The 24055-nt window shown below is 46.3% G+C and overlaps 1 protein-coding gene across 2 annotated transcripts in view; it reads right to left on the reverse strand.

Annotated features, from left to right (window-relative positions):
- OCLN (occludin) overlaps positions 1–24055 on the reverse strand; it is a 216627-nt gene that overhangs the window by 14686 nt on the left and 177886 nt on the right. The window contains exons 8-9 of one of the 2 annotated variants that reach the window (XR_013607059.1): positions 22993–23726; positions 22221–22723 (exon numbers count right to left, since the gene is read on the reverse strand). Coding sequence is in view for 1 of the 2 variants with exons in the window: in XM_078675296.1 (XP_078531422.1) it covers positions 23685–23726 (42 nt within the window). In the remaining variant the exon portion in view is untranslated. Of the gene's footprint in view, positions 1–22220; positions 22724–22992; positions 23727–24055 lie in introns of those variants that run through there. The other variant, XM_078675296.1, reaches the window with a different exon arrangement.

Raw genomic sequence — 24055 nt, forward strand, 5'->3', positions numbered from 1 at the left:
TGACAATGCCTTTTTATTTATATTTTGGTTTTTTAAACACAAATAAAAGCCATCGTCATTTACAATGCTAATAGCTTAAATTCGCGCAAATGGGAGACCTATTGCATTGTGAATGCTTGTTTCCATCTGGCACTCCGAGCGCCACAGAAGGGAAGTAAAACTACAGGTCCCAGAAGGCACATGTGTGAGGCAACTATAGAGCTCTAAGTATCTGCTTGATGCCTGCCCACTAAGTCTAGTTAAGCATATTAGTTGCACAGAGAGCCAGTGATAGCACTGTCCACCTTTGGAGCTGAAATCATCCATAACAATTACTCAGTGAGAATTATCATGGCATACTCATCCTCCTGTGTAACCTTTGACCCACAGTGTGTCCGCCTTGCATGACATCTGGCACTGCAAGTGAGAGACCAACTTCACCTCTCTATAAATTTTGAACTTCCAAAGACTCTTATTTTGCAGTCATATTTAAGTATTATGTCCCTAGTGGTTCTCGCTGAGTCATGGATTAGGAGCCTGTGGTCCCAGACCAGTTATCTGATCTGCATAAATGAGCTTTGCCTTAGGCTTTTTGTCCGTAATTTAAAAAGAGAGAAGTCTGACAATACCTTCTGCATGTATGTATGAAGCGGGTATATCGCTCCTTAGTACGGGGCCTGTCCTTTCACCAAAAACACACGATGTAGAATGCAGCCTTTCAATAAAAGAGACAAAAATAAACACACCCAGCCAGCAGTGGTCTGCAGTAGTTTATTTATAGCTGGCAGAAGAGTTTCAAAGAGCAGAGCAGTGAGTGCCTAATTTGTAACAACATAAGTGCCAGGGCTCTCATCAGGCGGTCACTGCAGCTTGCACCACACATTGCCCTCGCCACGCTGCCAATTTTAGTAACAACACAGCTACTAACCATCACACTACTGCAAGCACGATAATTTGAACTATTTCAGGCCCCCAAGGCTGTAAGAATGGCTTGGCTGGCAGGTACGCCTGGCTGGTCTGGCTTATCTGCGTACCGACCAATCACAATGCTGCCATTGCAGCCTTGAGATTGGCTTAGGGGAGGGAGCCTTCCTGTTCTGTTTCTGTTCCAGGAGAGCAGGTCAGGTGCAGAGACGACGCGAGACCTGGGAAGGTAAGTTTATTTTATTTTTAAATTACGCCCCCGCGTGCGAACACCTACGTGACCCCCCCACTTGCGCATCAGGCCGGCCGCGATTGGATGTTACATGCAAATTCAAGGGGCCTCACATCTTTCCTTTCACCCGGGGCCCCAGAAGTTCTAGGACCGGCCCTGGGTCACTGGTATGGAAGAAGTCAATAGGAAAAAAAACAGGTAAACAAAATACAACAGGAAATGGCAGCCGGTGCAGAGTGCCGATTACTAAAGAGAAGAACACCTTATATAACAATAACATGCCAGGGTAGAAGGGTTGCTTTTATTGTTAAACCCTCACAGAACCACTGCCTGTTTGTCCAAGACCTGTGTTCCCGCTGATCCGTGGCAGCAGCGCCCTGTGCTCCGCTGGCTCCTCCCACTGCTGCTCATCACGCCGCGTGCGAAGGGATACACGAGCCCGACAGAGGCCTTCGTTTGCTGCCGCAGCTCAGACTGGTACTCGACTCAAACATGCGAGTAGCCAGTGGTCTACTTCTGGCATTAGTATTACTCACTTCCCAAAACCAATCACTACAACGAAAAGTGCAGAGTCCCAAGTCTAACCCTGGCCAGACCAGTATGAACCGGGCTGAAAGCACCATAAGAAAACAATGAGAACTAATGAACATCTTTTAATGGCACGTCTCACATACTCACCAGAACAGGCTTCTGGCAAAACCTGAAACAGCTGGAGCACCAACCCCCAGGGTGCTGGGATAGGTGGCACTGCTCTGCAGCGAGAAGGAGCAGCCAGTGTCTGCAACCAATCCAGAGTTACAGACAGCACTGTAGGACGCAAACCTACAGGAAGAGGAGTCGAAGAGTCTTCTTGATGCGCTAAGCCAGGCACCAGCTCCCTTTTACGGCTTTTATGAACACTCCCCAGCACCTCATGTGGTTTGAACAGGGAACATCTCTCTCACGAAGTGTTGGATCCTTATGTGACCGCCTTACCTTGACGCCTCATCAATGTCCATGTATGTACACTTTATGTTTTGGTAGCACAACCCCAGCTGCGGTGCAGCGCTAAACAAGCAAGAGGACCTGAAGAGACGGTCCAGAGCGTCATGGTTGGCTGCGCTCATTTGTTTTCTCAGCTACATAAGCGGCTTGTGGCAGTCCTGTATGTGATGCGGCTGGACTGGACGAAGATGCAGGCTGGGAGGGGGAGCTAGTGCTGTTCTTGATATGGTAAAACTTCTTCAGGCCTTTGATGAGAAGTGCTGCAGAATACAGTATTGCTTTCAATCCAGCCTGCTTGCAGAATCCCAAGTTATTTACCTTCGGCAACATTCTTTCTGGTAGAAACGCCATCTAACTGCAGGCTCCTCAGCTTGTGAATATCACCCAGACACAGGCGCGCAACACCCATTGGAATCAAAGGGCTTCAGCCCCCCCCCGTCGTGAGTGGCAGCCGGGCTCAGACAGCTCCCGGGCACGCTCACAGCCGCACCCGAGCACTTCACAGGTCTTTAACCCCTTTGCTGCGGCGGCAATTCCGCCGCAGCGCTAGGGGGGGGGGGGAAGGCACGCGGCGCTCACATGCTTGTGACGGAACCGCTCCGTCACGAGCTTCGGGTGGGCTGTGCTTATGATGGAGCGGTTCCGTCACGGCCCCGCCCGCTCAATAGAACGCGCCACGCAGGCGGGCCGTGACTGAACCGCTCCGTCACTAGCACAGCCCCCCACGAGGCTCGTGACGGAGCGGTTCCGTCACGAGCATGGGAGAGGTTAAAAGACCATGTGCATTTTAATGAGGCTTTGTTGTTTTTTTACCCCTTCCAAGAGCCCCTGCCGCTCCACTCAGCCTATTGCTTAAACTTTCAGCCCCCCCCCCGAAATTTTTTCTTAGCGCCCCCCCCCCCCCCCCCCGAAATGTCGCTCTAGTTGCGCCTTTGCCAGACATCAGAATGGATGCAGGAAATTTAAATGAGAACCGTTGCGCGTGGGTATGTGGTATTGTGCTGCTCTGCACCAACATGATTCTGCTTCGGAAGGGACAATCCGAGCGCATATGAGGGCCAACCATGCAGTGTTGTCAGCTGCATTTTGAGGCTGGTCAGTGCCCTCACACAGACGCAGAGCCCCATGCCAAATGGTATGACCATTGTGCATATTTCTAGATAGGGACCTTTTTAGATGGAAGAGTCCAGTTCACAGAACTGGGAGGTGGAAGGGTCAGTGAGTAATCTGTGGCTGGAGTATCCACCAGAAAGACCGATACGCAAGGTAAGCAACTTGTTCTTCTGATGGCTTCTATCCGCAGATAACAGACCTTCTTACCATATACTATAGCAGTGCCTCCCCAAATAGCGAGTCTCCACTAGTTCAGATCAAAAAGTCCTGCAATACAGAGCGGGTAAAATGCCCTCCTTCCAAAGGACCAGCCTGTCATTATAGTAGTGCTTTGTAAACGTCTGCAATGATGCCCAAGTAGCTGATTGACAAATATCCAGGGCAGGCACTCTGCGTGGCAGCACAGAGCTAGCAGCTTTGGCGGAATAAGCCTGTAAGCCGCCTGAGGCCACTTCTTAGCTAGCGCGTAGCAGATCTTAACGGCAAGAACAAACCATCAAGAGATGGTCTGTTTTTGTACTTCCTTGCCCTTCTTTGCATCAGAGAACCCCACAAAGAGCTACCTCCACCAGATATTCTTTGGTGTGATCTATATTAAAGCAGAGCACTCTATTTGGATCTAGGTGACTCTTCCTCCATGGAGAAACGAGGCAGAGCAAAGAACGCCTGAAGGGTGATAATGTGCCCAACATTAAAAGGCGTAACCACTTTTAGTAGAAAAGTCCAACTTGCTTGAGAATGTTGTAGTACAAGATTCACGCCAAGCTGATATTAAAGACTATTTTCGATGTTAGAAGAGGTAATGTGCAACGGTGCAGCATTTCAAAGGGGAAAACACTTCAAACAGTGAGTACCAAATTCATGTCCCACGTAATATCTCAATGGGCTTCGGTGAAAAGAAGTGTTGCAAACCTTTCTAAAATCTCATCATAACAGGTGATTTAAACAAAGGCTGAACGGGCAACTGCAAAAAAGCTGAATGAGCTGACAAATAACCCCTTCGTAGTGCCCATAGCAAGTCCTTGCTGGCACAGAGACTAAACAAACAACCAAACTTCAGACAGCTTAGCTTGTAGCAGGTGCCACACACAGCCACAAATTTGTCTCACAGGCCAGTGTAGCGGGATGCTTAGCCTGCAAGGTAACTTCAATGCCCTCAGGAGGAAGGTTAAAAGAAATCAAGCTCCATGCATGGAGGAGGAAATTGAGCAGGCCAGGGGCAGGACCGTGCCCAGCTGCTATGATCAAAAGTTCTTCTGAAGTGGCAGCTTCAACAGAGGACAGATGCTCATGCCCTAGAGTTCAGGGTACCACACACTGGGCCCAATCTGGTGCAACTACTATTACCTGGGCTTGGTTATTCCTGATCCTCAGAAATCAAGGCAGGAGAGGTAGCGGTGGGAAGGCATAAAGGAATCCAGTGATCCACTGTAGGTGGAATGCATCTTCGAGAGCAAGCTTTCTCCTGTGCGTAAAAGTGCAGACATTGAGAGTTCTCACCAACAGTGAAACGATCGAGCCAGGTTTCTCCGCATTGCAGGAAGACACCCTACACAATCGTCAGGTGCACCTGCCATTCGTGATCCGCTAGGCATCGGCTGCTAAGTTTGTTCGCCCTGGCGTTTAGAGAGCCCTCCAGGTGGCTCACCACCAGAGAAGATTCCTGGCAGTCCAGCCACTTCCAGAGACACTCAGCCATCTGACACAGGACCCAAGACCCAAGACCCTTCTCCCCAGTTTGTTGCTGTACTACATAGCAGGGGTGGTGTTTGTGTGCACTTGTACCAGCCTTCCTCTAATGGTGGGCAGGAAGGCCTTTAACAACAAGTGACTAACGCTCAACTCCAGGAAAGTGATGTGAAGTCAAGCTTCCACTGATGACCAGAGTCCTCTGATCTCCACCTCTCCTAGATGGCCTTCGATAGCCCAGAGGTCATGCATTCAGCGCACAACTGTCAAATTCAGATTTCACCCAGAGAAAACGAGGGGCCTTCCTATGGCTCAATTGGGATGTAACAGCCACCACTGCAGATCTTTTGAAGTCTCCACTGAAATATGGATAGAATCAGACAGATTCTGTCTTTTACTGGGCATCAGATCCCACTGCAGAGCCCAAAACGCCATCTGACACGTTTCACCAGCAGGATGCAGGAGGCCAGCACACCGAGTAACCTCTGAATAGTCTTCAGTGAGATCCAGGACAGAGACTGCATTATAATCGTAGCCCAAATGTCCTGGTCTCTCAGTTCCAGGGGAAAGGCATGAAATTGTAGCGTATCCATAATAGCTCTGATGAACGGGAGCATCTGCGGAGTCCTATAACTTTGACATGTTGATAATGAACCCCAAATAGGTGGAGTGGTCACGGTCATCTGAAGGTTGTCTACACCTGCAAGGGGCCAGAAGCAAGCCCGCCGTCAGCCAGTGGTCAAGGTATGGGAAGACCGGACCCTCCAACATTCAAAAGCTGTGCTGCAGCCACTGTCATCACTTTTGGGAACACCCAAGGGTTGTGAGCATGCAGGAAGAGGTTATAGAAATGAGAATCATGAAGTCCAACGCTACCATCCAGTCTCCGGGGTCTAGTGCAGACAGGACCTGAGCTAGCATGAGCATCTTGGAATTGTCCTGCTGCAGAAAGGTTTGTGAAGGCTTGCCATCCTCGGAGGAAATGTTGGGTGCTGCCTCTGACTGGATAGTTGTGTGTCAGAAAAGTCACACTAAAGAGGTTTTGCGGCTGTTACTGGAGAAATGAGGGACTGAGCTGCCCAAGTCATTGTCTTTGTGAGCCGCAGCTCAGCGTGAAAGAGCTGGAAAGCTTGTTGGGCAGGTGGCGGGGTCTGACGATGGCAAACTGGAGGACCCTTAGCGTATCTTTATACAGGGTGAATTGTTGATGAAATTGTCTGGTGGGACAGACACGCCCAAGGACCATGCTATGGCCCTACTTTCTTTAAAATGTTCCAAGGCAAAATCCGCTTTCTCGACAAAAGAATGATAGCCATTGAATAGCACATCAACTAAGAACGCCTAGATATCTCCCCAAAGGAGTCCATAGACTAAATCAAGGCAAAAACACCATACTCATCTCAATCATCCAACTTAAGCAATTGGTCACATGCAAGTCTGAGCAAGTCACACGCTTTGCTGCATCAAGCCCATACGGGACAGTCCGAGTCCGGGGTGACCGGAGGTTGTCTGGAACTACTGGCAGAATTTGGGCCACCGTGTTCCATAACGCACAAGTAACGAACGAGGACATAGCTGGCCTTGAGAGAACGCAGAACTAGGCTTGCAAAAGAAAACATGCTTGCCAAAAGTTCCTATCCTTTTGGATTCAGGGTCATGCCGGGTAGTAGGAAAGGCTTTCAGATTCACTTAATTGATAAACATCTGAACCACCACACTCTCCGGTGTGGCAGGCACTGTAAGAAAATCAGGGTTGCTTGGTGCTGGTCTATGGTGATGAACAACGTACCTCTTGACTAGTAGTACAGAACATGACCGTGTCCAAGTGCATGCCCATTAGGGTATCCATGAGGGCTTTATTAAAGGGCAAGAGGTTCAGTAGGTGCCTGGCCAGTCTGGAGAACCTCTGGAATGACATTAGTCTTTACCCCCATAGTAGGATGTTGTGAGTCAAGTACCTTTGCCACCCACTGCATAACAGAGAAGGATGTGCTTTCCTGTGTTGCAGGGCTAGTAGAAGAAACAAGGCCAGTGTCTGGAGAAGTATTGAGACTTCTGCCATTCTGTATTTCTTCGTACAAATTGTCATCTTATTGTTGGACAAATTCACCTACCTCAAAATTTTCATCGTTATCAGAGTGAGAGCTAAAAATATGGGGCAATGCCCGAGTCCTGCTATGTGGTAATGGCAGTGTCTGAATCAGGAGGGTTGTAGAGAAGCTGCGCTCAGGTGGGATCAGATTACAGACTTGGCAGAGGTAGAGAACGATTCGGCTCAGAGTTGGAAAGCACAATGGGTTGTGGATCCTTCTCCATCAGTGGAATCTATGCTAAAGGGACCAACGCAGCAAGTGCCGGTGGAACGGAGGTCAGCACCCAAGCTGGGGATGACTGTAGTCCCACCTACAGGTCCTTGGGGCCCGAAGGCGCAGCAGAGGGAAGTGGAAAAATGCCTAAAATGCGCAGTTTGACCTTCTTAAGGTTCTCAACTTGCTATAGGTCACTGAAGGACCCAAAAATTCAGGGTGCATCAGGACTAGGATTGGCATCTGCTCCTTTGGAGATGAGTTGCGAGGTGGCATATTAACGCCCTTGCACCTTCTGAGAAGAGTGGGCGGGAAAAGCCTGATTTCTACTTGAAATTCTTTTGTTTCTTTATGACTTACCCAAAGAATTCGACTTTGATGAATAACTACTGCATGATTGGGTCCTTCCTTTTAACTTCAACCAGTCACAGTACGGACTCTTCTAATGTTTGACGCAGACATCACAGGCCCTGGAGTCGAGTTACAAACACTGCACCAAGCAGACATCTGCTTGCACAGGTCCCTACACTCTTCAAACACAGTTGTCTCGGGAGGTGACATTTTCCCATGCACACTGGAAACTGTTCGAAAATTTGGGAGAAATAGTCACAAAAAGATGAAGGAGCAGCTCCAGGACTGTGAATGAAGTCACACATAGAATGGAACAGACGCCAGCCCGGATGTATAGCACTTATATGCAGCTTGGTATTACTTTGAGTGGAATGACTGATGAGCCTCACAACGCCACCTACCAGCGTGCAGGAGTACTTACTTTAAAGTTTCCAGATCCAGTCTGACATCTGGGGAATATTCACAAGGCAAGGAATCTGCAGCTACAAGCATCCATCAGTGGCTCCCCAGTTAAGACTGTCTTGTGCCACGACAACCTTCTTGGCCATCTTTTTGAGATACAGCTTCGCTTTTCTCTTCGCTTCCTTCATGCGCTAATTGACCAACTCCTATAGGATTGCCAATTTCAAGAAAAGCTCCAAGTTGAACATTGTTACCAACAGCTTAAGACACATTTTGCCTCAACCCATGTTTCCTGTATGGTGCGTGCCTGCACGCTCACGCATCCTTCTATTTCCAAGCGTGGAGGGGAACTGCTGGCACTTGCATCAAGAGAAAGACCTCCCTAGCTATTTAGAGCAATAACGCAAAACGAAGCAAGCTTTCTCCTGATGCGCAGGACAAAGGAACCTGCTGTCCAGAGAGAGGAACTCATGCTCCACAACAACTTTCATGGGGGCCACTCTAGGTGGCAGTGTGACGCTGGGAACTAGTGGTTGCTCCCCTGCTGTAGTGAAGTGCATTATAATAATTACTTTCAGGAACATTTGGCTGCTATCGATATTGTAAAATCCCGCAAAGTAATCCATGCCAGCAAGGCAGTTTTTAAAAAATATTTTATGTTGTACTTCGTCTTGCTTTTCCATGTTTTTTCTAAACATTTGAGTTTTGTATAGCGCTTACTGGGGAGTGACGTACTTCTAGGATCCAGGCGAGTACAAGTTGTGAGTGGGTATTCATGAATGGCCACAATTCAGAGATCTGAAGCGGATGATTAAGGTGGTGTGAGTTTCTCACAGTACCAATTACTGGGTCTTAAAGCTATTCAGATTTCATAACCATGCTTGGCGTCTCTGCAGAGAGCACAGAGCAATGGTTACGTATGTGCCAACCATTTTATATGAGCGTGTGAAGAACATACAGAGCTTTAAACCGGTTGGTTGCCTCCGGGTATTATACCTGGTACTAACTAAAAACAGACATTGAAACAGGTCTCCATGGGCCCTATACCTGTGTCCTTCACTCTACTGGAAACACTGATCGATTTCTGGACATATCAGACGTTAAGGTAATCCTTGTCAGCAATTTAGTCCCTGCTTATAATGCACATATTTTAATCAACCTTGAATTCCAGTCCCTAAGAGTGTTAGCTATTTCCAAGGTGAAATTAAAAGAAATGTACTGTAGAGAGTGCATTCAGGAGACAGTGAAAAGAAGGTGCTGAAAAGATAAAGGAAGAGGTGTAGGATATGCAGCTGGGGATGTAGAGGGAAAAAAGGGTGCACATGTCTAACACAGAGTGAACATAACAGGAGTGATTCAAAATCTCGAAAGACCTCTGCCCTATCCACAGGTCTCACTAATGTTTAATTCACAATTTAAAAATGGTAACATTTTAAATATTAGTTGTTTGTCACAAAGTTATTCTTCTTACTTACTTGTCTTAAACAGTGAACAGTCATTGATAAAGCCAGTATCTTGATGAAGACACGCACCACAAATCTATCCAAAAGTGTGCCACCTATGTACTACCAAAAAAGAAGTCATGACGAGGCTCGAATCCCATTTTGTGTGTTACTCGGAGTACTTTTTCTCCTAGCGTAACCACTGCAATTGTAGAGTTCTTTAAATGGTTACATTTTGTTAATATCTGAAAAAATAGTTCTATGGCCAGTCGGAACAGATCTAGTGTCGGACTGGCCTGTCAGCCACTTTGTCACCCAGGCACTGCCAGATAATCTGACTGAAAGGGTCCATGTGTGCCATTTTTTTTAATTCCATGACAGAGCAAAGGACCAAAAGAAGTGACGCACTAGCTCTTTCAAGCTGTCTTAGCTGGCAGTGCCAAAGTCAACAAAGTGCCCGACTGCCCAATGCAATACTTACAGATCCCTCAGTGGAACCAATGCATTTTACCATGGGCTAGATATAGGTTTCTTTTTGGATGAAATCTCCGATTGAGTCCAATGCCTTTAACAGAGGAATATGATGTAATTCACTATGTGCGCAACGTTAGATTGTGCTTCTTCTCGTCTAATGTGGTCCGAGTAAAAATACAATTCGGCTCCATGATCAAGAAGGAAGGAAGAGCATCCACATGGCCAAATGTCTTCGTTTTAGAATAAAGGCAGTCTGGGATTGCAAGGATGGGTGACTGGCATTGACCACCCAAGATTTGTGTACTCAATGTTTCACCATGCTGGATAATCCCCAACCCCACATATATACTATTGCATAAGCTATGGTCCAACATCTGCCTCAATATAGCCTTAAGGAAATTCATCAAATGACTGATTACTATGGGGACAGTGGTGTTTTCTTTTAATTTCCAAGAATGCTCTCCGATTTTGTCTATTCTCTTTTTCCTCCTGTGGCCTCAGCTGCTTCTCTTTGTCCTGAGTGGGTCTTAGTATTGTGTTTGGGCTTTCTTGTACATTCCTTTCACTAATATCTGGCTCCACCACCTATCCCTATTTTTGTTTTTAATTCACCTCTTTTTGGTTCCCCATCCCTCTCCCCCCCCCCCACCACCCCCCATCAACTCCATTGTATATCTTTTTTTTCCACTCATTCCTTGTACTCGTCTCTCACTAAAGGCAGAAGATGAGGTCAATCTAGTTGAGTCCGTTTCCCATACCTCTTTCTACCCACCCGGTGGTCGAAGTGCATGAAAACAAAATGTATGGGGACTGATGCTATGCGCAGGTGAGTGAGCGTAAGGGTGGGGTAAAAGGCAAGGCTAAATAAAACAAAATATTATTTTTCGGTCTTTCATCTTCAGGTAAACCTTTATTTGTTCAAGCACTGCAGACCTGTGTCTGTAACCAGAGAGCCACATAATTGAATCCTGATTGGTGAGATAGAAAACAGTGGCTTGTGCATCTTTAGATTTACGAGGTCCCAGTCTGACAGAAAGCACTGTGAATATGCAAATCATTATTTTAAACTTGCATTACACACAGTATAATATAGGCTGCTTCAAGGCGGATTGTTTAGCCGTCTGCCCCTCCCTCGGTTTCACAGCACAGGAGAGTCCAGACCTTACATTTCATCTAAAGTATTTCAACTCTCGGAATTAATCACGCAGAGATGGTTGTCATTCCACAAAAAGTAGGGGTATTGGTTTTGTTAAATTAAACAAGTAAAGGCATGTTTTGTCCCTCAGATCTCGCCCCCTTCAACCACTGTAATCATCGGCCCACCATTAACTTTTCTCTTCAGCTTCTCTCTCGTCAGCTTCCCCCTCACAATTGTTTTGTTTCCTCTGCTAATCTGTAGCTCGTCTCACCAGTGTGTCTTCCTTCCCGCCAATATTCCTCTTCCTTCTCCGTTGTATCCCTTTCAATGATTTCTCCAACGTTCCCTATATTTTTCTCCTGTCCTTGTGTCACTTGCTCTTTTCCTCAGGCCTAATTCCTGTTACTCCAGCACTAAGACCTCCAAACACAAGCATGGCTGATGGACCTCTGTGTAGCACCAATGATTTTGAACATATCCTCCACAATGCGCTAATAGACCTCAGTTTTTTGTTGCATCATCCTTCCTATTGGAGAAGAGACACTTTATGTTCTGTTTTGCTAAGTACCACCAACACTTTTGGAATATTTGGAATATAGGGAAATGTGGTGTTTAGAATTTAAAAAGTAGTATGAGCTTATATTAGAAGTATACTGTTAGGCTTATATTATATGATGTTTCATGGGATGTACATGGTAGAATGTGATGACGGAAGAGAACTCTAATCAGTTGGTGTTGATCTCGTGGGCCCTCCAGACCTACAACTTATTGTTCTTATTATGTTTCAATAAACATCAAATTGGTGATAATATTGTTGGCTGTTCATTATCTTCACAAAAAAGGCAACTAGGATGGGATTCAACGCATGACATTTCTTGGGGACAACTGCACCACACCAGAATTCTTCTACGCGTGTTTAAAGGTTCTATTATTTTAGTTGGGGCCCAGGGATCATTCATTCTGGAAAGAGTGTGCACAGGTTGCCCTGATTTGCCGGTTTTATTTAGTCTTTTGGTGTCAGCAGTGTGTGAGAAAGTAACTATTTTAAAGGATTTATCTATTGAATTCTATTGTGTACGAAGAGCATGAATGCATCATTGTTTGAGCACATGAAAAGTCTGTCTCAACACAGCGCGTGAAGTGGCTGCATGGAGGAATCTTTCATTACCTCCTCGTCCTGTCTCCCCTTCCCATTCCTGACAAGTGAGCAGCTAGTCTGCTCTACAGAAACCCCTACCTAGCTGAGCTGTTTGCACTTCCCCCTAGGATGACGTCACCATCACGTGACTATAAAGGGGGAAGTGCATCCAAGAATCATCCTGCCTGTGTTCCCGGTAAGTTCCCTGCTGTTTCCTTTTTTATGTACGGCGGCATGCTTTAGCGGGCGCCTTTGTTGTCGCGCTGCCATTTCCCCCGCTCTGTCTCATATTTGGGGCTGTTATCTTGCACGCGGCTCGCGTTAGCGGCCGTCTCTGTTTTGGGCTATGGTTTCACACGCGGCTCGCGTTAGCGGCCGTTTTTGCTCATTTCACTCACCGGGCTTTGGTTGGCCTGCTCCAGCGGCCATTCCTGGGTGGTCTCCAGTTCTTTTTCGCCCTGCATTAGCGGGCGAGGGCTGTGTGGAGTTGGTGCTGTGACTCTCCTGTGGATTTTGTGCATTTAGGGGGCGTTTTGGCTGCTGGCTGGGCTTTTTATGCCGGCCCATTTTTTTCATCCTGCCACAGGTGTTCGGGTCCTCGACCTGTATATGGGGTCCTTCTTCTGTGGTTTTTTGTCCTTGTTTGTGCCTGTTGGGGTGTTTTTGGACTGGTGCTTCTGCGATGGATTCTGAAGCCTCTTCTTCTGCGGCCCCTCTGGATGCCCTACGCCTGATTATTAATGAGACTGTGGCTGCTGCTTTCCTGGCTAGGGACGCGGCTGGGCCTCCTCCCAAGGTGCCTCGTGTTTCTTTGGATCCACAGGCTGCTCCTGAGGAGGACGTTGGTCCTGATGAGGATGAGGGTGTCCGTGGTCGTTTCGTTCAGGGTGCTGGGCTCGCTGAACTGTTCACCCATGTGCAGTCCAATTTGGGCTTCTCTCCTCCTGCGGATGCTGTTGTAGAGGATGACTTTTTTACGCAGTATGCCCAGCCTGCTCCGGACTCCTTTCCTTTACATGGGGCAGTGCGCAATGTGCTGTCTCACGAATGGAAGGAGGTGGACAAGTCTTCATTTACTCGTTTCCTGTCCAGGCGTTACCCTCTTGAGGGTTTTGCTGATGAATTCCCTCAGGCTGTGAAAGTGGACAATTTGATGGCTGGCCTTTCCTCTCAGGGTTTGGTCGTTTCTGAAGACGCCCTTCCTGCGGACGCTGTGGATAGGCATGTTGAGGGGGCGGTGAAGCGTTCCTATGCTGCTTCTAATTTTTCTGTCCGGGCGACTGCTTATTCTAATTATATGGTTCAGTCGCTCCTTAAAGATTTCCAGTCCCTGTCTGTTCTGCTGAACGACGGCGAGGATGCCACGTCTCTGTTGTCTTTGATGGAGTTGCAGGTGCGTTACCGGTCGGATCTTTCCTTCGACAATTTGGGGGCGGCGGCGGCTGCTTCTGGTGCTTCCATTGCTGCCCGTCGTCATCTTTGGATGCGTTCCTGGAAGGCGGACTCCTCGCAGAAGTCGGTCCTCCTTAAGTTGCCCTTTGAAGGTTCCAAGGTGTTCAGTCCTCAGCTGTAGGGTTTGGTCAAGCAGTCCGCGGAGAACCGCAAGATGGTGGCTCCGGTCCGCCCTCCTTCTCGGGGGCGTGGATATGGTTATCGTCGTGCTTTTGGGCCTTCAGCCCTTTCGTGGCAGGGGTCGTGGCCGGGGGCCCCCTGGATGTGCCAAGCCCCGGGCCGCTGCCGGTGTTGCCGTCCCCGCTTCCTCCTCTTCTCAATGACCGTCTGCCTTTGCCAGTTGGTGGTCGCCTCCAGTCCTTCCGCGCCCAGTGGTCGTCAGTTCCGGATGCCTGGGCGGTTCAGACTGTTTCGGAAGGTTGCCGGCTCGAGTTTTCCTCTCCTCCTCCTCCGGGTTTTGTTCAGACTCCCCTGCCCAGTCTTCCTCTGCGCAGAGAAGCTTTGTTGGCAGGTGTCCGGCTCCTGTTGGAGAAGAGGGCTATTGTGGAGGTTCCTCCTCTGGAGAGGGGCAGGGGTTGCTATTCAATCCTCTTTCTTGTCTCAAAGAAAGACACTTCGGATCTTCGTCCTGTTTTGGATCTGAAGCGGGTCAATCGCTTCGTTGTCCACCGTCCGTTCAAGATGGTGACGCTCCAGTCCATCCTGCCTCTGGTCCTGCCGGGGGGCTTCCTGGCATCCCTGGATCTGATGGATGCGTATTTGCACGTTCCTGTCCACCCGGAAGACCAGCGTTTTCTCCGATTTGCTGTGGGGGCCCTGCACTATCAGTTCCGGGTGCTTCCTTTCGGCCTTTCATCGGCGCCCAGAGTGTTCACCAAGCTCTTGGCCCCTCTGGTGGATATCCTTCATTCCAGGGGTCTGCTGGTGTTTCCATATCTGGATGACTGGTTGATTGTCTCTCCTTTTTCACAGGCTCTGTCGGATGTGGACCAGGTGTGTGTTCGGCTGGGTTCCTTTGGGTTCCTTATCAACCACAGGAAATCCTCCCTGGTGCCCTCCCAGTCCCTGAAGTTCCTGGGGGCTCTCTTCCGCATGGACATGGACATGGTTTTTCTCTCGCAGGAGCGCCAGTTGACTTTGTTTCGTCACCTTTCCTGGCTTCTGTCCCAATCCCGGGTATCTGCCCGTCTCTGGTTACGGAGTCAGGGGGAGATGGAGTCCACTCTGCATCTCCTTCCTTGGTCCAGGCTCCATCTGTACCCCCTGTTGCATCATGTCCTGTCACACTGGGATCCTGCCTCCTTGGACTACGGGACTCTGATCCCTGTCACTCCGGGGATTCGGGCGGATCTCCAGTGGTGGTTGTCCCCTCTCTCTCTTTCCCGGGGGTTTGATCTCCTTCCTCCTCAGTCTGTGGTTGTGTTGTCCACGGATGCCAGTGCTTTGGGGTGGGGTGCCGTTCTGGGTGCCTCCAAGGCTCAGGGTCGGTGGTCCAGTTTCGAATCCCTCCAGTCCTTGAACTGGAAGGAGTTGAGAGCGGTTTGGTTGGCTCTTCTTTGGTTCGCTTCTCTCCTTCGGGGTCGGGCGGTCTCTGTGCAGACGGACAATCAGGTGGTTCGTTCCTATGTGAATCACCAGGGGGGCATGTGTCATGCTCTGTTTCTCCTATCCCGGGAGATCGGCCTTTGGGCCGAGTCGAATCTCCTGTCTCTGACGGCGGTCTATCTTCCGGGGAAGGAGAATGGGCCTGCGGATTCTTTGAGCAGGGTGTTCCCTCCTCAGTGTCCCTCTGTCTGTCCCCGGATCTGTTAGATCTGATTGTCCTCTGGTTCTGCCCTCCTTGGCTGGATCTTTTCGCCTGGGAGGAGTCCGCCCTTCTTCCTCGGTTTTGCAGCATAGTTCCCTCTCCGTTGGCGTGGGCTACCGATGCTTTCTCGATTCCTTGGTCGAGGGGTCTGCTGTTTGCCTTCCCTCCGTTTGCCTTAATTCCGAGGGTCCTCCGGAAGATTTGTTTGGATCGGGCGGAGGTTCTCCTGGTGGTTCCGGAATGGTCTCGGCAGTCTTGGTTCCCTCTTCTGCTGACCTTTTCTGTTTGCCCACATTGGCGGTTTTCCCTGTCTCCTTCCACGCTGCGGACTCCTCTTCTCGGGGTTGCCTCCCTGCGTCGCCTCCGGCTGGGGGTTTGGCACTTGAGAGGTTGAGTTTGCTGGGCCTGGGTTGCTCGGTTGCCCGTTGTCTTCAGCTTTCTCGGTGTCCTTCCACCTTGAAGTCATATGACCGTCACTGGAAGAATTTCTCCTTGTGGTATCTTGTGAGGGGTCTCTCTTCTGCCTCCTGTGAGGCCGGGAAGGTTTTGGACTTCTTGCAGGATGGTTTCGTCTTGGGGCTTGCGGTTTCTTCCCTGCGGGCACAGTGGGCTGCCATTCTTGCTTTTCGGGGTTCCTCTGTTTCCTCTGTCTCCCCGTTGGTGGCTCGCCTTCTACAGAGTTTCTTGCTTCAGCGTCCTGTCTCTCGTTCTCCTGTGCCTCTTTGGGATCTTCCCTTGGTTCTCCGGGCTTTGACGGGTCCTCCTTTCGAGCCTTTGGACTCCGTGGCGCTGAAGTTCCTTTCTGCTAAGGTTATTTTCCTGGTGGCCATTACTTCTGGGCGGAGGGTTGGTGAGATTGGGGCGCTGATGGCTTCCCCCCCCCCTTCTTGCGCTGTTGCGATAAGGTCATTCTCCGTCCGAGTCAGTTCTTTCTTCCTAAGGTGGTGTCTTCTTTTCACTGTCAGGAGGATATTGTTCTCCCGGTGTTTTTTCCGGCTCCTGCCTCTCCTGAGGAGGTGCTCCTCCATTCGTTGGATGTGCTGAGGGCTCTCCGCATCTACTTGGAGCGTACGGCTGGTTTCCGTAAAGTGGATTCCCTCTTTGTCACCTATGGCCTCTCGGGTCTGGGGCTTCGGCCTTCTTTGTCCACCTTGTCTCGTTGGGTCCGAGGCGCTGTGGTTTCTGCTTACGATTCTGCCCACTGTCCTCTGCCTTCTTCTGCTCAGGGTCTGTCGACTCGGAGCGTGTCTTCCTCCTGGGCCATGTTCAAGGGGGCCTCTTTGAGGGACATTTGCAATGTGGGCTTCTCCCCATACGTTTGTTACCCATTATCGGCTTCAGTTGGGGATGGCGGCCTCTGCTGCTTTTGAGGCTAGTGTCCTTTCTGCGGTACATGATTTGTGATCTGTACTATTTTCTGTTGATTAAAACTGGACCTGTTTTTTCTCAAACTGTTTGGTCTGTTTTTTTCTTACAATCACCGTGTGCTTGGGTATGGGCTCACTTGTCAGGAATGGGACGGGGAGACAGGACGAGGAGGTAATGCCCGGTTACTCACCGGTAATATCCATTACTCCGAGTCCTGGTCTCCCCATCCCATTCCTGAGCCCTTCCCTCCCTCCCTGGTTTGGGTTTTTTCTTTAGGTGATTGTCTGTTTTTTCGTTCTGGTTTCTTTGGTATTCTCAGGATGATTCTTGGATGCACTTCCCCCTTTATAGTCACGTGATGGTGACGTCATCCTAGGGGGAAGTGCAAACAGCTCAGCTAGGTAGGGGTTTCTGTAGAGCAGACTAGCTGCTCACTTGTCAGGAATGGGACGGGGAGACCAGGACTTGGAGTAATGGATATTACCGGTGAGTAACCGGGCAGTGTTCTGCAGTGATTGTGATGAAGTGTGTATCCGCGCCCTTTCACTGCAAAGTTTTTGTCCGCTTTCACATTTTGGAAGGACAAGCACTCAGTGCACAGCGCGACTGATGCAATTGATCACCAGTCACAAAATCTTAAAGGCTTACCTGTGCGGAGGCTGTCCTTACTAACGGTGCTATATAACTTTACCGGAAGATAGAATTAAATCCAGCATATAGGGTGTCAGCCTTTTCCAGCACATGTGGCAGCACTCTTGGAGGCTGAGCCAAGTACTGCATTTAATAAGTGTCAACAGCGATTGGCATGCTTTTCTTAGATGACAAAGTAAGGAACAACTTCCTATACATGTCAACAGCGATTGGCACGCTATTAGAAGATGACAGAGGAAAGCACTGCCTCCAGTACGAGTCAACAGAGATTGACAAGCTATTCTTGTCTGGCAATTTCCTACAAAGTCTAAAACGTCATTGAGACAATATTATTTTTACAGGAGCGTTCAACCATTTATTGGTCTGTAGTATATTTTTATAGTAGTTATAATGCAAACAGTCACTCCACCTAGCCCTTTCTTACTGGAAACTGGTGAGCCATCAGTAAAATTGTGTTTATGGTATTGATGGAGCAGGGTTTTTTCATAAATAAAACCTGCTTGGATTAAACCTTCCTTGGTGTGAAAATCATTAACAAAGTTTGAGATTAATCGAAAAATTATTAACATATGATTTCGGAAAAAGAAATAAAAGGTGCGGGAAAATGACTCTGTGCCTAAGTAGGCCACAAACTATTCCTGTACATGAGCAAATACAAAAAAATGTGTTTATTGTTTATCAATTTAACACTATTGTGTTCTTCCATGTCGATGGCTGCTACGTGTTCAGTGTATCAGTAGTATTTCCTACTGTCCAAGGAAAAATGTGGATAACAGCTGAAGAAATGTTCCCATGTTTGTTCGAATATGTGTGTGTCAAGGAAGGAAAAGATTTGATTTCCTTTGCCGAAGGACGATGATGACAGCATGAAACTAAACAATGGACGTTTGAAAGGAAAGAGCAACGGAAGTGGTGTGACTTTACACCCTCTGCTTATGAACGAATAGGAGGAAAGAATTTTCCAGATTTTGTTTCAAGAGTAGGCCTGAACTGATTAACATTAGGGTATAATTATTAGTGATAGATTTGGCTGCATGAGAGATCTATCTTTTGTGGTTGGTGTTGCATCTATCTAGGCGTTCATTTGAGCGGTTTCTTTGAGATTTCCTGGCTGATGCTGTCTGTGAGCGGACTCCTTAACTTTGCGCCTCATACCTTGTGAGGCTAGCCCCAGCTTTCCCTTCCCGCCGGAGGGTTAGCATTTCAGCTATTAGCATGCTATGCTATAGTTTTCTAAGTTCATGACATTCTGTTTTTGCATTGATCTTATTGAATATGCTCTTTTGTCTCTTACACTATCCACTCAACTCATGCTCAGAAATTGAGATGTTATTGTGATTACCTGAATTGTATACTTGCGTGTGAATTCAGATTCAATGCTGTATCTTTGTTTGACCATTTCATATGCTTTCAAAGAAAATAGATAAAAAGCAAAGTAATAGAGAAATAGAGTGTCGTTATTCATTATCGTAAATGATGATATATACATAGTTTTATATAGAAAGGTGTATATATAAATATTCCTATTGTTCTAGGTCCTCATAAGGGAAATATTTAATCTAAATCTTTTGCCAAATCCCTGCCAAACTCTCGCATCCTTCAGAGGATCGGACGTAATATGGGCCAACAGTTCGTTTTATAAATAGATAGAAATATAAAGAAGGAACAAACTTTTATACCACATGGTACAAATGTTATACGCTCTGCTTTCGTTACCAAAAACTTTTCTCGCGCTGTGCAGCACTATCAGTATGGATCATTTAACATTTAGATGTGATAGATGGGTTGAAATTTAAAGCTGGTAGGAAAAGGAGTTTACTATACTATTATTTGGGAACTAAAAGTCAAAATGTTTTTGACCAGTTACCAAAATATACTGGCACTGACAGTGAAGAAATTGATACATTTAAAACTGCAGTTAAACAATTAAGTGAATATTTTGAAGGAATAGACAATTTATTTACACTATTTCAAGGTCCCAATGAATAAATTGAGTCATATGCAACGGTTTTAAAAATATTGGAAAGTTATTTTGAGTTGGAGGGATTCACATCAAAATGGATTTAGGATTAAATGGTATGTAGGTGCAATTTCAAAAATAAAATAAACCGCAACATTGTTATCCTGTAAGAACCTATCGTTGGATGAAGCTATAGATATATCTAAGAGTATAATGTTCACAACAGGAAGCCAAACAATTGGAGGCTGAAAATCTGCACAATTCTATGATAAATATCAGTTCCCGGAACAAAGAGCAGCATGCTTCTCTTTCACTGAAAAAATGATAGTAGAGATGGTAAAAGTAGCACGGTCAATCACAACAAAGGCATGAAAAACACTAATATAGGGTGTAATCATTTGAAATTGACGTGTTCTCGAAGTGGATCAACCACGTAGGTCTTGAACTTTCACCAGTGTCCAGCAATTGCAAAGGAATGCTAAAAGTGTAAATAAGTAGGGCACTTTGGAACAGTATGAAGGGGTGGCAAACACATTCAATGACTATAGCCGGAGGGAGGGGGGGGGGGGTTTGCGCTGGGGAGTGTAGGATTGTGAAGATGTTGATTTTTTTTTAAAAGGGTTGGTATTAGCAGTGGAAGCTGTGTGAAGATTAACAATGTACAACATGAGAAAAGGTACGGTGACCCTCTGGTGTCGGTAAGAATTGAGAACTGCACCATATCTCTTATCCATTTAGGTGCAAGCATTACAATTGTATCAATTGACAAATAAGAATAATTTTGGTCACACCAAGTGTTATTACCCCAAGATGTGGTGGTTACTGCATTTGATGGCAGTAAGATAGATCTGGTAAGGTACTTTTGGGGAGACATAACATTTGAGAATAAAACCATGCAGGGTAAAGTTTATAGAGCACATAAAGACACAAATGTGCTAGGATGGTGGCATCAGGCAGAGTTTGGCATTATAATCAAACCTGGTCAGAAATGCCCTGTATCACTCAAATTCTGTTTTGGATCAAATGCAATGGAAACACAAGTTTATAAGTGTATTTCAGAACTAGATTGGTCAAATGAAAGATTTTGTTCACACTATTAAGGTCAAAGAAGGCAGTGGCGGCTCCTCCGTTATGGCGGAGGAGCATCGTCCCCCTGCTAAAAGCCAGCGGAGGCAAAGGACAAAAATAAAATGATAAAACATTTTTATCATCATTTTACTTTTTGTCCTGCAGGCGACTGAGAGCCGAGGGAGGGGCGTGGCCACCTACACTGACGCTGCAGCACCAGGGAGGGGGGTTTGGGATGGAAGTGGTGGGCACTGCCAAGTGCCCATGACTATTTGGGCCCTGGGCCTGGGAGGCCGGCAAACTGTCATGCAAATTTAGCATTTCTTCCCTCGAGCTGTGTTGTACAGCTGGGTGGAGAAACCCACACAGGCTCCCAGTCTATGTCTGAGCGCCGAACTGAGGCACTCAGACCAATCCCAGTGCTGCTCAAATACTATGAATAGTAGTCGGAGCAAGGTAAGTGCAATTTTCTTTATTTATAATTATGTTTTTTGTGTTGCCCCTTCCCTAACCGCAACCCTTCGTAATATGAGTGGCCACTACAGAAAGAAGGAGTAGGTCCAGTGAAGGATAGGCTTACAATGTACAGTACAAGAAGTGAATTGACATTTTAAAAAACGCAGGAGATGGAATTATTGAAAAAGTGGACGCCATGTTGTGGTTGTCACCGGTTGTTTAGCAAAAAAGAAAACAGGTGATCCGTGTTTATCTGCGATTTGAGATCTCGCAACAATGCGATCTGGTTAGAGGACTATCAGTTACCACGTATTGATGATTTGATTACAACTGTTGGCCAGTTCAAGTGGTTTTCGAAGTTAGATCTTCAGCTTGCGTACCTTCAGCTTCTGGATGACCATTCTAGTCATTTAACAGCTTTTCACACCTGATGGCACATTCCAATTTTGCTGTATGCCATTTGGACTGGCCTCAGCTACGTCAGTGTTTTAAAAAAAAAAATAATATGTGACGCTCAAAGTACAAGTGCATATTTGGTGTGAACGAAATTGAATATTTGAGAAATTTTTTCAAAGGATGCGGTGAAACCTAAATCCAGCATTGTTGAAGGTATCATTAATGCTCCCCATCCAATAGATAAAGATCAGAATCATTTGTTCATTAGATTGTGCAACTTTAGCACAGTTTATTAGAAATGTTGCCAGTCTCACAGAATGTTTCTGGGGTATCTTAAAGAAAAGAGCATATTTTATCTGTACATCAATTTGTCAAGAGAATTTTCAGCTAATCAAACAAAGTATAATAGCAGCTCCAGCACTTCAGGCATATGTTGAGGGTTGTGATACCTATGTGACATTTGATTCAAGTTCGTATTAGGTGATGTACTGAACGAATTACGCAGGTCTAAAAGTACCAGTGATCAGTTCAGTAATGAGAGATGTGAGAAAATTAAGTTGCAACAGAAAAAACGATGTGTAAATTCTGCAGTGGGGGACTTTGTTTCAAAGATACGCTGTTGCGAAAAGTAAAGTAAAAATTCAGGGAGCCCTCTTACATCATTAAAATAAAAAGACAGGCGGTGAAAACCAGCAATGATGGTACAGGTCTTGCCTGGCATAAATTAACAAAATTAATAGTGTATTAAAAATGAGAAATTTTTTGGAAGGTCAAGACGAACAGGATTCAGTACAAGAATTAGAATAATACCAAGCACATTTTAGGATTAGTATTATTTTGTATTTGCAAATTCAAGTCATGGTTGTGCTATGTAAATAGTTATGTGCACATTTTTTTCTTTTTTTCTCCTCTTCAATTCTCATTTATTTATTTTATTTGCTGTTCGTGTTGTGAAAGGGGGAGCTATGTGTGGAGTTCAGTATTTAGAAAGTAGTATGAACGTATATTAGAAGTATACTGTTGTGCTGTTGCATTGAATGCATATGGTAGAATGTGATGAAGGGAGAGAGCTCTGGAGTTACTTGGTGTTCAACTCCTGGGCCCTTCAGACCCACACCTTTTTGTTCCTATTATATTTCAATAAACATCAACTCAGAGTATATCGTTGGCTGTACACCATTTTCTCCACAGGAAACAAAGCTGTGCAACTCCAATAAGAACACTTCACACTCAGCACTGTAAATACACCTAATTTGTGCTTTTCAACAACCATGCTACTGGAATAATGTATGCTGTTCATTTGAAATCCATATCTTAATGGTAAAAACAAAACTACAAGACACAGGGTGTTAAGGCTTTCTTTCTAAAAGGCCATAGATTAAATGTGCCACACCTATGTTTCTCTGATGATGGTCAAAAATAGGGTTTCATACTTGTGATTCTGAAGTACTGCAGATTGTCACCGGGCTATGGAGTTTCATTGTTGAATTGCTTTACAGGTCAAAGGGTTTCCGATTTAAATATTCTCAGTTTCTATCACACCAGCTTGTCAGTGGTCTTGAACGTTTCTCTGTTAGTTTCCCACAATGACAGAGGGCTACCTCTGACTGGGATCATCCTGCTCTGTTGCTTGCTTACCTGTCTGCCCACCATGTGCCACACCTATGTTTCTCTGATGATGGTCAAATATAGGGTTTCATACTTGTGATTCTGAAGTACTGCAGATTGTCACCTGGCTTATGGAGTTTCATTGTTGAATTGCTTTACAGGTCAAAGGGTCTCAGATTTAAATATTCTCAGTTTCTATCACACCAGATTGTCGGTCTTGAACGTTTCTCTGTTAGTTTCCCACAATGACAGAGGGCTACCTCTGACTGGGATCATCCTACTCTGTTGCTTGCTTACCTGTCTGCCCACCATGCTGAACGTCTGTCAGCCATCCTGGTCGGTGATCTATTACACGTAGTTGAATTTGAGTCGCAATACATTTTTGGGTGTTTATTTGCAAACAAATCCTTAATATGGCAAATACTGCTGCTTTTGGTAGCTTACTTTCTCAGTGAGTTATCACATGTCTTCAGCATACATGACTTTGGCAGTACTGCACAGAGACCATTTACCGGCACACACTGTGAATCAAAATTAGAGGGAACATTGGCCTGAACTAATTCATATCACCTACCAGCATCCAAGCTTTTCTGCTACTTGATCAATTTGGTCAGTCTGATGTTATTTGTAGTTCAGTGTTCGTGGATAATAAGTATTTACTTAATAAGGGTTATTTAAATGTTAGGATAATATTACGTTAGTAAAACAACAAGACACACTAAGTGGGTGATCACAAAGTTACTTACAGCTTTCACTTCCTTTAGCCGATTGAATTCAGCTGCTGCCACCTAGAAGCAAAAGAAGCATAAGAGAACCATTAGGAGACTGTGCACATCAACAGTGATATAACCGAAGTCACGTTAGTAGGCTGTAACACCTCCTGGTAGGCAGGAGACTGGTCACTCAAGGAGTTAAGAGACTCCCCAATACCTAGGACAAAGGTCACAAATATCTAGGCATTATCCTAGGCACTTATTTTTCCATGGTCTACCACTTTACCACTGTAGTAGCCATACACTTTGCAATTCTCAAAATGTGACACAATGTACTATCATTGCTATCTTTTGATACTCATAAATTAGTATTAGAACATTGGAATATTGGGAGGGCCAAAGAC

The sequence above is a fragment of the Lissotriton helveticus genome, chromosome 2_1 (assembly GCF_964261635.1).
Source record: "Lissotriton helveticus chromosome 2_1, aLisHel1.1, whole genome shotgun sequence".
In the NCBI taxonomy this organism is placed as follows: Eukaryota; Metazoa; Chordata; class Amphibia; order Caudata; family Salamandridae; genus Lissotriton; species Lissotriton helveticus.